Source organism: Mirounga angustirostris, unplaced genomic scaffold (genome assembly GCF_029215605.1).
Source record: "Mirounga angustirostris isolate CCGP_5_RB_7025 unplaced genomic scaffold, mMirAng1.0.hap1 SCAF_2, whole genome shotgun sequence".
Classification (NCBI taxonomy): domain Eukaryota; kingdom Metazoa; phylum Chordata; class Mammalia; order Carnivora; family Phocidae; genus Mirounga; species Mirounga angustirostris.
The window spans coordinates 123,992,335-124,004,848 of record NW_026991710.1 but is presented as its reverse complement, the minus strand read 5'-3'; the positions used below and the strand labels follow the sequence as shown (position 1 = coordinate 124,004,848).

Genomic DNA, 12,514 nt, shown 5'->3' with positions numbered 1-12,514 from the left:
AAAATGCCAAAAGTCATTTTTAGAAGAACATATTAGGGAAAAAGGCACACTAATAGTTTTAATCCAAACACATGAAATGGTAGTTTTCAGACAATGATAGTCACATTTAAAACACTAAAAGCAGTGATTAGAAATAATTTTTCAGTCAGATTTCATTAAATGCCCCTGGCCTTTAGGTATGTAGATCCACAAAAAACACAGTTATCACTAATGCTATTCACCAAATATTTCCAGCTCTCTGTGTGTTTTCCAGTCTCTTGGTAGGGTTGTTCAACCTAGAGTCTTTGGGGTCAAGTGGGGCCATGAGGTTTCTATTGACCAATTAGTTGTAAGTAAATGTAACTCGCTTCAAGGCCAGATCATTGTACTTGCTGGTCCAAAGCCCTCCGGAACTGTTTCCCTCTCGCATGGCAACCAGGAACCTTTAATTTGGTTGGTTTGCAAAGGCAACGAGGAACCTGTAAGCCAAGGTACTGGTGATGAGCAAAGCCCTCCTACCAATGCTTGAGTGAGAAATAAGTCCTGTTGTTTTAAGCCACAGGGACTTGTGTGTTTCTTGTTACAGGACAGAGATAGCTGCTTTATCCTGATGAAAAAAAAGAAGTAAGGCAACCATACCTGTAGCATAAAAAAAAAACAACAGCCATGATAGCTGATTTGGAGGAAATCATTAAGAGCAATATTACTTGGAGGAACTTACAAATTTAGGATAAAAGCCTCAGAGATTCTACAATGTTTCTCATCATTTTTAATAATATAATCTGACCATTGATGCTTTTAACACTGTTTTTAGTCTAGTATTCCATTAAAAGCAAAAAGCTTCATTCAGTAATGGACAACCTTTAAGAACAAAAGATTTGAAAAAGAAAAACTATGCTTTTTGTTATCTTTAAATGAGAAAATCTAACTTAAATTGTGTAGACTCGGGGCACCTGGGTGGCTCAGTTGGCTAAGTGTCTGACTTCGGCTCAGGTCATGATCTCAGGGTCCTGGGATCGAGTCCCGCATGGGGCTCCCTGCTCAGCCGGGAGTCTGTTTGTCCCTCTGCCCCCCACTAGTGTACTCTCTCTCTTTCTTTCAAATAAATAAAATCTTAAAAAAAAAATTGTGTAGACTCATTCTTCTGTTAAAAACATCCAATAATTATATATTTATAATAAAAACACATTCAATACATGCAGGCTCTAGTATATATATTCCATTCAATGTATGTAACACTCCGTAAAGCTACACCTACCAATCAGAAAGCATTCTAGATAGATTTTAATCTGTTCAGTCAGAAGCAAGTATGTATAAAACATATTCTTTGGGGAAAGAACATAATTTATCAAAATATAAGCACACAAGTGATACAATTAAGGCGCTTCACTTCAGAAGCTTGGGAGAAACAGAACCATGAATGATGAAGTGAGAGATATGAAAATCACAGTATTTTTTCTAAATTTTGGAAATGTGTGAAGATCTAGGAAAATGAAGAAATTTGTCAGCTCAACTTGAAGGCAGGCTAAGATGGAGGAAAATCTGTTCCAGCCCAAATTGCCAGGGGAAGAGAGCGGAGGAGAAAAGGCTTTCTGTGGCTTGGGTTTTACTGTCAATGGGCAAATCCCCAAGTCATAAAACGGCCGGTCTTCTGTCATCTGACACTCTCCTTTCAGCCATGGCAGGCACCTGGCTCCACAACAAAGACCTTGTTTTGACAGAAAGTATGAACGCAATGCTTCATCCACAAAGTCATCTAAAGCGGGACCGGGGTATGCAATATATGAGAGTGAATTAAATATCCATTTATCCATATTTCACTAGGCCTCTAAACAAAGAGAAACTCGACCTCCAGAAGGAGCCCATTTTGTAATGTTCAATATTTCGTTTCTCCGAAGTCTGCTGCCATGGCTGCAAAGTGGAAGGGCCCTGTTTTTCTAGGGACTATAAAGAGAAAGCTTTCGGTCACGGGAGGGATTAGCTTTCCTTAAATTTAAAATGGAAACAATCCAAATATTTATCAATAGGTAAATGAATAAACATCCATGTAATGAAATCATGCCTAGCAATAAAAAGAAAGGAGCTAGGGATACACCCAATGAGACGAATCTCAAAAGCATTATGCTACATAAAGAAGCCAGACTCAAAAGACTATAGTTCATGATTCCATTTATATGAAATGCTTTTTAAAAAAGAAAGAACTAAAGTGATAGAAAGCACCTCAGTGGTTGCCAAGGGCCAAGGAGGGAGTGGGGACTGACTGCAAAGGGGCACAAAGGAATGGGGGGAGGAAAGCCAGAAATCTTCTATGATTGTTACTTCTATGTTATGGCAGTTACACGACAGTACATTTGTCAAAACTCACCAATTTCTACAAAGTCAGTGAATTCTTTTTATGTAAATGACACCTCGATGAAATGGACTTTTTAAAGGGAGGCCAACAAGACGATGGAAGGTGAGAATATCTTAATAGCGTACAAAACGTGATTCAGATTGGCTGTCCAACACTGCTGATTCTTCGAATGCTTCTCATTTCAGCTCTGACTTCAATCTCAATGCGGGGCGGGGGTGGCAGGAGGTAGAAATATTAATGTAAACAGAAAGGAAAATCCCACCCTGTCATGGTAAATGAGCAACTCAATCTCTGACACCCAGAACGTACATTTTGCATTGAAGTATTCCATTCTACAACACTTACCCATGCAACAGGCATTTTAAATGACTCTTAGATTTTACATACCTATAGCCTTTCAGGAATAAAATGATTCAATCATGTTACCTCGTGTTTCAACTGCACTGATACATTTTCTGAGAATTGTGAATCCCATCTTATCCAACTGTGCACCTAAAAGAAATACAGTTATAAAATATTAAGGGCACAATGAATTATTTACATTTCTCTTCTTTACAAAAATAGAAAAAATTACTTAAATCCAATTTAATTTTCATTTCGCTATTAAAAGAAAGCTAAAGGCCATGTGTTTCCTGTTTAAATAATGTAAATGAGAATTTCATATATTTAGAGAAGCACTTACTGGAATATTAGGACATCTGTTACCAATAATTTATAAATTTATAATATAAAGTAATTTTTATATTAATAAATGTAACTTATTTTAAACAGTGGAAAAGAACATGATACAAATCTTTAGGGGGAATCTATCTAAAGATGGTTAAGATACATTTTGCCAAAATTCTACCACCACCTCAGGATTTTTTTTTTTTTTTTTTTTTAGTTATATATGAGTGAAGTAAATTACTTGACAGAGAAATAACACAAACTTTTTTTTTTTTAACCTAAAGAAAAAAAATTTTAGGGAGACCTGGGTGGCTCAGTTGGTGAAGTGGCTATTTCAGGTCAAGATCTCAGGGTCCCGGGGTGGATCCCTACAAGGGAACCTGCTTCTCCCTCTGCCCCTCCCCACCTCAGGGTCATGCTCTCTCTCCCTCGAATAAATAAAATCTTTAAAAAAATTTTTTAAACACTTCTAAAAGTATTATTTGGGGAAAAAAAGTATTATATGGGCCATGAGCTTGAAAAATAATCTCACATTTCATACCATGCTCTAAGTGTTTAATATTCTATTATTTTCATAATGAATTTAAAACAAGTGATTTATGTAGCAGAAGAGATTATTTCAAAAATTTCCTCTTTTTTTTTTCTAATATAGATGCTTGCCTGTGATTAGGCTGACACATTTGAGTGTCCTAATAAAAGACGATTCTTGTTTCAAAAATGAAATCAGGGGAAGCGAATACTTGAGTCTGTATTTAGAACGAGGGAACACTAATATTAACACTAGTCTCTCAGAGCAGACAGCATGAACAATCCATGAATATAAACTGCAGGTTTAATGCTAAGCTTGAAGAGAATGTTAAGGAGGAAAATAAGGCAGTGGTTTACTGTTTAAGGATCCACTAGTCACAAAATTTTATAAAATTTTTAGCAAAACTATTTTTCAAAAAAAGTAGCATGTTTTTATTTCTCCATAAAAAATAAGAACCTTTGGAAGGGGAGAAGGAGAAAAGGAGTGGGAGGAGGAAAGAAGAGGAGAAAGACAGGAAGGAAGGGAGGAGAATGAGGAGGGAGGGACGGGAAGAGGGTAAGAAGGCACTTCAAGTAGGTTTACAACCGGCAATTCTCGGTGGCAGGCTAGAAATGTCTTTTACTCAACACTAGCTCAAATGAAACACACATCATGATAATTTTGAAACTGTGTGTTAGAGAATATAAAGTTTCCAAACTGTACACATTTGATAAACGTAGCCTTAATTTCTCCAAAGATATCAAAAGTAAACTTACAAAGAATCCAACAACTCTGATCACATTTTTGTTTTATCTCAGTAAAAATCAAGATTAGAGAGCTAGGCTTTATGTTCTTCAAGTGCATACAATGCACGTGAAGATCGATGTCCTAGAATATCTGAATGTGTTTGATTGTTATTTTCTAAAGTGCAATGATTTACTACTCATATAGTCCATACTCAGACTTTAAGGATAAAAAAATATCAAGGGTCATGGTGAGGGGGTTGCAAACAGGGGACCTGATAGAGCTCCCACAGGAGCTTACAATTTAGGAAGCTGAAAGATGCATCCCTGAAACTCTTATGTGTTTATTTATGGCCATGAGAATAAATATCAAAGTAAACTGTGGAGGAAGCATTTTGGGTTTTGTAGAGAAAGTAATTATAGAGAAAGGCCAAAAAAAAAAAGCCCAGAGATGGAAAAGATCAATGAGGATTACAGTAGTCCAGGAAAATCTGAGTTGGTCCCCAGTAAGTAAAAGAGAATACATGTATTATTTGGAGGACTAGTTAGAGAGAGTACAGAGCACTCAGCAACACTTTGACATCAGTAATGAAAACAAACTCATGAAAAAGGGGAACAAACAGTCCTTTTTATGAATTAACACTTACTTCCTTCTGGTCTTGGGATGATGGCTCTATTAAAACTATGTAACAGCTAGTAAAAGAAAAAAAGGGAAAACAGTATTTTTAACACATCAATATAAAGGATTCAAGTAGGCATGCCTAGGACTATGCAAAAAAATACATTGATATTGGTTAATTATATACTAATGTGCTCAAATACTAAGATAAGGAACAATAAGGGGCATCTCTGAGTCTACTCTCTTACAGAGAGGTATGCCACAGTAGTAAAAATAAGATGAAGGAGCTATGATTCTTTAGGAACTCACTGGAAGTTTATATAAATTTGAAATGCTCAGCCTTATAGGTATCGAATGACAAATTGCTGCATTCTAAGCAATAAGATGAAGCTCATTTTTTTTACCACTATTTCTAAAATCTGGTATTTTCTTAAAAAAGAGAGAACTCCTGCTCATAATTTAAATAACTACATCTGAAATAGCTAGGTGATAATTCCAGGCTGCTTCTAAGAACTTCAGCACTGACCCATTATTTGCAAGGCATATATAGCACCTGAAAAAAAAATACGTGTCCTTAAGTGTCCTCACATAAATACATATCTAAATATTTTCTTTCTGCAGATTTGCCTTTGTCTGTGTATCTCAAATTAATTACTTGGTTTCTTGTTCTAAAGGAGAGGTTATATATGTCTTCAAGGTTACACTGCCTTTGACAACAGATTTATTTCTCAAAGACTTAGTCATGTGACCTTTTTGCTAGGCAAACTCACTTTCCAAAGCACTTCTTGAATCTCTGGGGAGAGAAGTCCTAGTCACTGCATTGCTTTTACTAGAGAGGATTAGTATAATGTGTTTTGGATCTCAGTAACCATAAATGCTGTAAATACTCTTGATTCCCAGCTAAAAATTTCAAGGACAAATTAAGAATAGACAGAAATAAAACTATGAAGGCTAAATGTTGGTCAAATACAACAAAATAATAGATAAATTTGATTACTACTTTTTTGTTTTCCCAAGCGTGATATATTCTCCTCTACAGCATCTATTTTTAACATGTGTTCTTGGGGTTTTCGTTTTTCAAATACTGAACCAGACTGCCACACACACCATGGCCCATCTCCCCGGCCCCCATATCCTATAATTCCACCAGTGTGCTCTCTGTGACCATCAGATAACATCATCCTTTGCCAGTTTCACAACTCTATTCGGACACCTCTCCTACTACTACGTATGACCCCTCTTTCACGTTGCAAGCCACTCTCTTTCCCTTTTTTTAAACCCTGCTAAGATGGCAAATGCTTTCCAGTTAAGCCCCCCTGCTACCTCTACTGGCAGTTTACTTAGAGTCGTAATACTTTCAGCAGAGTTTATTTAAATTGGTTCTATGGTGTTTTCTATAATTACCCTAAGTCCCCAATTCAATACACAATCTGCCAAATTCTCAATTGCCCCCGAAGGCCAGCAGCCCACTAAGATGAAAGCAGTGCCTGAATCAAGTCGCAAGCAGACTGAGTTGATGTGCCTCTGGATCTCTACCACTCCCTTTAATTTATTCCTCATACCCATCATACAGAGGCCCATTTACTAGGGCTACCTGATACTGCATACCATAAACCATTAGCCTGACCCATAAATTGCTAAATCAAGCAAAATATCTAATATTTATAATATATAATATAAGCAGTTGTTTATAATACTGCTTGCACGGCCTCGTATTTACTGTTCTGTCTCCACTGAGATCAACATGAACTGCAAGCATTTATTGTGTTCATCACCCAAAGAACTGTCAGGTAGGAAAGAAAAAAAAAAACAAAACTGAGCGTTTCGATGACTTCCTCGAGCACAGCAAACCTGAGTGGCAAAGTCAAGAAAAATCAAAAATCAAAACGAAGGACACACGGGTCTTCTGTGTGTGGCTGCTGGCTTCCGCCAAATTCCTGGAATGCGGGACGCTTCCCAGAGGAATCGAAACACCAGCGTCGGCAGAGAACCTTTTTCTTCCCCGCCAAATACCAGAAAGCAAAAATCCCATAAAAAGGAATACAAGTCAACACTGAAGGATGTGAATACGACTCGACCGGTGAGGATTCTTACAGCTTCTTTTCCACCCAGGGCTTCCAACCACTGCTTCCGCTCATCCTCGGAGAACGCCTGCATGGTCAGAGCAGCGCCAGGCCTGAAAGACACCAGGGATGCGGCCTGTGAGCCCGGGGCTGGGAAAACCACCCTGCTTTTCCACCTTTGAATGTTTTATTGTGGGGAGGAAGAGGGGGTGAGTTTTTAACTGCAACAAAAGACGCATAGCAAACAATGTAGCACCTTAACCATTTTTAGCTGTGCAGGGCAAACTGTGTTGAGTATGTTCGCGTTATCGGGAGACCAATCCCCAGAACGCTTCATCTTGTAAAACGAAAATGCTGTACCCATGAAACCATGCCCCATTTCCTTCCTGCCCCGCCTCTGTCGTGCTCCCCTTCTACCTTCTGTCTCTGTGAATTGGATTACTCCTAGGTAACTCTTGTAAGTGGAATCATACCATATTTTTTCTTTTTGTAACTTGCTTGTTTCACTTATCATAATATCCTCCATTCTCATCCATGTTGTACTATGTGTCAGAATTTCCTTCCTTTTGAAGGCTGAGTACACATGCACTGCACTTTGCTTACCCACTCGTTTGTCCATGGGCACCTCAGTTGCTTCTGCGTTTTGGCTATTCTAAACAATGCTGTTATTAACCTAGGTGTACAAATATCTCAAGACCTGGCTTTCAATTATTTTAGGGATATAGCCAGAAGTGGAATTTCTCCCTATTCACACAATACTTCTGTACTCTAAATATGTGGGTTTTTCCATACCCAACAAGTCTCCAGTTCTCTGCAGAGACCGAGTATCCTACAGTTTAACCGAATCTTGGCATTACCTCAAGTTAGTGAAGATGCTTCCGATTAAGGGCTCACTCCCACAAGACTGTGCCCACTGCCTCAGATGCCAATCGCAAGTCCAGGGTGTGACGTGATAAGAAATAATGCATTTGGTCTCCGACCCGTTTCCTGGCACAAAGCTCCTAATACCGTTGGAATCTCCAAAATAAATGCCATTTGATATACTAATGAGATAACAAGGCTGGGAGCTCCAGGACAGCCTCAGGATGGGGGCTGGTTGCCAGGGGAAATGTGTGACTAGGAGACTGGAACTTTCAGCCCCACCCCCACGCCCCTTCCAGGAGGAGGAAGGGGCTGGAGATTGAGTTCAATCACCAATGGCCAATGAGTCAGTCAATCATTCTTACACAACGAAGATCTATAAAATACCCGAAGTATCAGAGAGCTTCCAGGTTGGAGAAAACGTGGAGGCACTAGGAGGGTAACACATCCAGAGGGGACATGGAAGCTCCAAGCCCCTTCCCCTATACCTTGCCCTATATATCTCTTCATCTGGCTGTTCGTTTATTTCCATTAAAATATCTTTTGTCATAAAATGGCAGAAGTAAACAGTATCCCTGAGTTCTACGAGGTGTTCTAGAAAATCATCAAACCCAAGATATCAAACCCCCAATTTACAGCCAAAAGCACAGGTGACAACCTGGACTCGTGATGCATCCGAGGCAGTGGGCACAGTCTTGTGGGAGTGAGCCCTTAATCGGAAGCATCTTCACTAACTTGAGGTAATGCCAAGATTCGGTTAAACTGTAGGGTACTCGGTCTCTGCAGAGAACTGGAGACTTGCTGGGTATGGAAAAACCCACATATTTAGAGTACAGAAGTACTGTGTGAACAGGGAGAAATAAGTTTGCCTCCCCCTGGGTCAATGATAATTCTATTTTTAATCTTTTTCAGGAACTGCCACACCTGTTCCACAGGAGCTGTGCTGTTGTATATTCCCATCGACATGCACAAGGCTTCCACATCCTCACCAACACTTATGTTATCCGCTTTTTGTTGTTTTTTTTTTTAGAGTAGCCATCTTAATCGGTGTGAAGTGCTAGTGATGACTAAATTTTTATTTATAAAAGAGATACATGCTTATTGTTACCCAGGCATGGACAGAGTGTAAAACCAGAAAATCATTTTCCACCCCATCCCAATTCTATGTTCAAGAAGGCAGACTGTTCACCATTTGGTGTTTCCTTCATATTTTCTTAGAGCCCTGTGCTGGTCCTCTGGGTCAAATAATCTTTCTCAGTTCAGTTTTTTCAGACACTCAGAGATTCAGTCAGAAAAACTCTTTATACCGGGAAGCAATAACTAGGTAGAAAAGCCATTAATAATGCCTCTTCACCTGGGGGCAGTTTTGCAAATGAAACAAATTTTGAATATTTGATTCAAATATTATAAATTAGTATTCGAAAAGAACTTTTCTGGCAAAGAATTAAAAGGCAAAACACAGAAAACTAGAAATGAAAGTAGATGGCTGAAACAAAAAGTAAATATTAATTCTTGTTGGATACTGAATATACTTTTTAAAGTTATCACTCCTGTGGTAGTATTTCAACTCATTTTTAACTAATGGATAATCTCTTTCAAGTAAAGCAAGCAGTAATAATCAACTATAATTCAATAATCACTGCAATTTTTATAAAGTACTATAAAGTAAAAAGTCCTGCAAAAGCAACGAGCCAAATGTGAGTAAGTAGGACTCCCAGTGCTCACTCACACAGGCATTATGCTTTCTCCCCACATGATCGTTATAAAGCACAAGAGAAGTTGTTTGATTAGGGTTCACTACAAAGTAACTATAGCTACAATTGATAGGCTCTTGCCTACAACCATTTTCTCCAGACTGAAATTTGTAGGGGGTTAAAAAAAAAAAAAAATCACCAATAATCCCCCACCCCCACATAGCAAAATGACTCTTAATTGTCTACCCGACACTTTTTTGTCTTGGTTCCACTTTTCCATTACCTTGGCACCACACAGTACAGACCCAAGGTCCCGCCTCCTCCCGCTCTACTACACACAGCATCTTTTTGGAGCAAGAATAAAGGCAAGATGCCCAGACAACCAGTCTGTTTCAAGAAGTTCCTTGACTGGGATGTGAAGATTTTGGCCCTTATTCTTAGTAACCCACACTGGGCTCAAGGGAGTTAATTAAAATTGTGAGGGAAAACTTCAGATGGCACGAATGTTTTTCTTTACATTCTTTAAGTGATAAAACAATATTTACATATGGGGGTCTAACGTCTGCAAGAATGCTCCATTCTTGTCAAGAAGGAAAAATATCTAGATACCTCTCTAAAACATAGCTGTATTCAAACATTTAGTATGCAAATAAGTGAACAAAAGTATAAAATGCAAAATAAGATGTGATAGCAAATACAAAATAGAAAGCTGACAGCTTTGGGGCGCCTGGGTGGTTCAGTAGGTTAAGCATCTGCCTTCAGCTCAGGTCATGATCCCAGCATCCTGGGATCAAGCCCTGCATGGGGGGGGGGGGGGGGGTCCTTGCTCAGTGGGAGGTCTGCTTCCCCCTCTCCCTCTGCCTGTTGTTCTCCCTGCTTGTGCTCTGTGTCAAATAAATAAAATCTAAGAAAGAAAAGAAAGCAAGCAAGCAAGCAAGCTGACAGCTTCTCTAGTCCAGAAATGGCAAAATGAGCAGAGAAAATGGGACAGAAAGGCCAAACAAGTCAATTTCTATCATAGAAAGGCAAACAGGGAGTTTACATTCAGTTCAATAAACACTGAGTGAGTGCTGACTATGCTTTAAATCTTGTGCCAGAGGGCCAGGAATTATTTATCAAATACCTTACCATGGGCTAGGCACTGAGCTGGGCATCCCACCCACAAAGGGCTTATTGCCTATCAAGAGAAAGAAGAAGGTAAAAAAAAATTTACAAGTAATCTATTAATTACAATTGTACAGAGCCCTGCAAAAAGCCAGCTACCTAGGAGAAAAAGAGGGCATAATAAAGACATCAGAAGATGTATGCCCAAATACAAAAGCATTCAACTTCAACTATGTTCAACTGTTGTCAAGAAGACTTGACTGGCTAGTTTGGCTGCCAGTCTCAGAGGAAATTTCAGCATTCAAGGTGCTATGGGGAGTTAAGAAAAAGATCGTACCTAGCCCTGGACATTAGGCTTCCTCGGGAAAGGAACATTTAACCTAAGGCCTTGAAGATATGTGGGCCATGTCAGAGCACCAGGGCCAGAGTTACCCCTAAGCCGAGAAGGCATAAAGAAGAGAAGGAACACACCTTGGAGGAGCTGGCTCAGCCTCATCAGCTGTCTTCCCACCCAGCTGGAGAGGAGCACAGTGGAAAGCTACAGAAGCAGCCTGGGGGCCCAGTCACAAGAGGCTCCTTGGCTGGGCGAAGGATTTGATTAATCCTCAATGTCACTGAAGGTTTTCAGTAGGGGAATAACATGATTAAAGGTGTACATGAACACGGGCTGCTGGGTGGAAATGGACTGAAGACAGGCATGAGCTGGCTGCAGAGACTTGTAAGCAGAATGAGGGGATGAGATGGAAGGGCACAAATGAAGGAAAATATGCAGGAACTTGGAAATAGGAGGTTGCAACAACAACAACAACAAAATCAACAGTAAAGGACAGGTCAATTACAATGTTTCACCAGTAACTAGTAAAGGGATTCCATGAAAGCCAAAACAATTGTAGCAAATAAGGGCTTAATACTCTTACACTCAAAAACATCAGACACTGAGCCTGATGAGAATCCTATGCTTTCTAGTTCCTTTTTTTGTTTCCCCCTAAGGTTCTCCGTGGATATGTGAGGGGAAATAGTATTTACTACATGGAGATGGTTGGATATTCATATAGAGTGGCAAATAGAGATGTTGGATAAGAGAAACAATGACTGGTTCTGGTAACTTGAAACACAAGAAAAAAGTGTTGAATGATGAAGAGTCTAGAGTCATGAACTAGAACTACAAATAGCACAGTGGAGGGGGGGGGGGGACAAAAAAACAATTGTCGGACTTCCAATGAAATAGCCAGAATACTTCTGAATAAAACTCCAATGCAGCATAAAAACTAAATTTTTATTATACATCTTGTCTCCAAGCACAATGACTCAGGCTTGAGCCACCTAGCCCTTTATGGAATACAGCAGAGAACAAACAAACTTATTGAAAGATGAGAGATGAAATAGAAATATATCACCTACAAGGAAAGCAGTCTATTTCTGTTTGCATTTTGACAAATAATAGCATGGTAACTCAAACAACTCCCCTCTTGAGAATTAATTCATCACAGTACACATTTTCAGAACTCTTCACACTTGGAACATTCCAGACAGGGATCAGTCACTAATATTATATAAAGCTGGGTTCCCATCCTACCACAGAGATGGCTCACATTCATCCCCCATTTGCTCAGCCCTCACCTCTAAAACATTAGTGTAGGAAAAGTAAAAACCAGTGCATTAAAACATGTTTTAAAGATTTTTAATTTCTCAAGTTTCTTTTTTTAATAATCAATTGCTAGGAAATCATTTTGCAAATATGGGACTTTAGGGAAGCAGTGGACACATTTTAAACTACAGTATTAACAGCATCTCACTGTTAAACCAAACCATAAAAATTCTTTAGTTTTTGAAACAAAGACATGTTTTACTCATGAAATTTAACGGATAGTCTATCTATCCATTAAATATATATTCCCACAGTGAATATATATGGATAGCAAAG

At 39.0% G+C, this 12,514-nt stretch overlaps 1 protein-coding gene across 8 annotated transcripts in view; it reads right to left on the bottom strand.

Moving 5' to 3' along the window:
* ARHGAP10 (Rho GTPase activating protein 10) overlaps positions 1-12,514 on the bottom strand; it is a 316,951-nt gene that overhangs the window by 150,590 nt on the left and 153,847 nt on the right. For all 8 annotated transcript variants that reach the window (XR_010409585.1, XR_010409584.1, XR_010409583.1 and 5 more), the window contains 3 exons: positions 6,963-7,044; positions 4,897-4,942; positions 2,759-2,824 (listed from right to left, as the gene is read on the bottom strand). Coding sequence is in view for 5 of the 8 variants with exons in the window: in XM_054508716.2 (XP_054364691.1) it covers positions 2,759-2,824; positions 4,897-4,942; positions 6,963-7,044 (194 nt within the window). In the remaining 3 variants the exon portion in view is untranslated. The remainder of the gene's footprint in view (positions 1-2,758; positions 2,825-4,896; positions 4,943-6,962; positions 7,045-12,514) is intronic.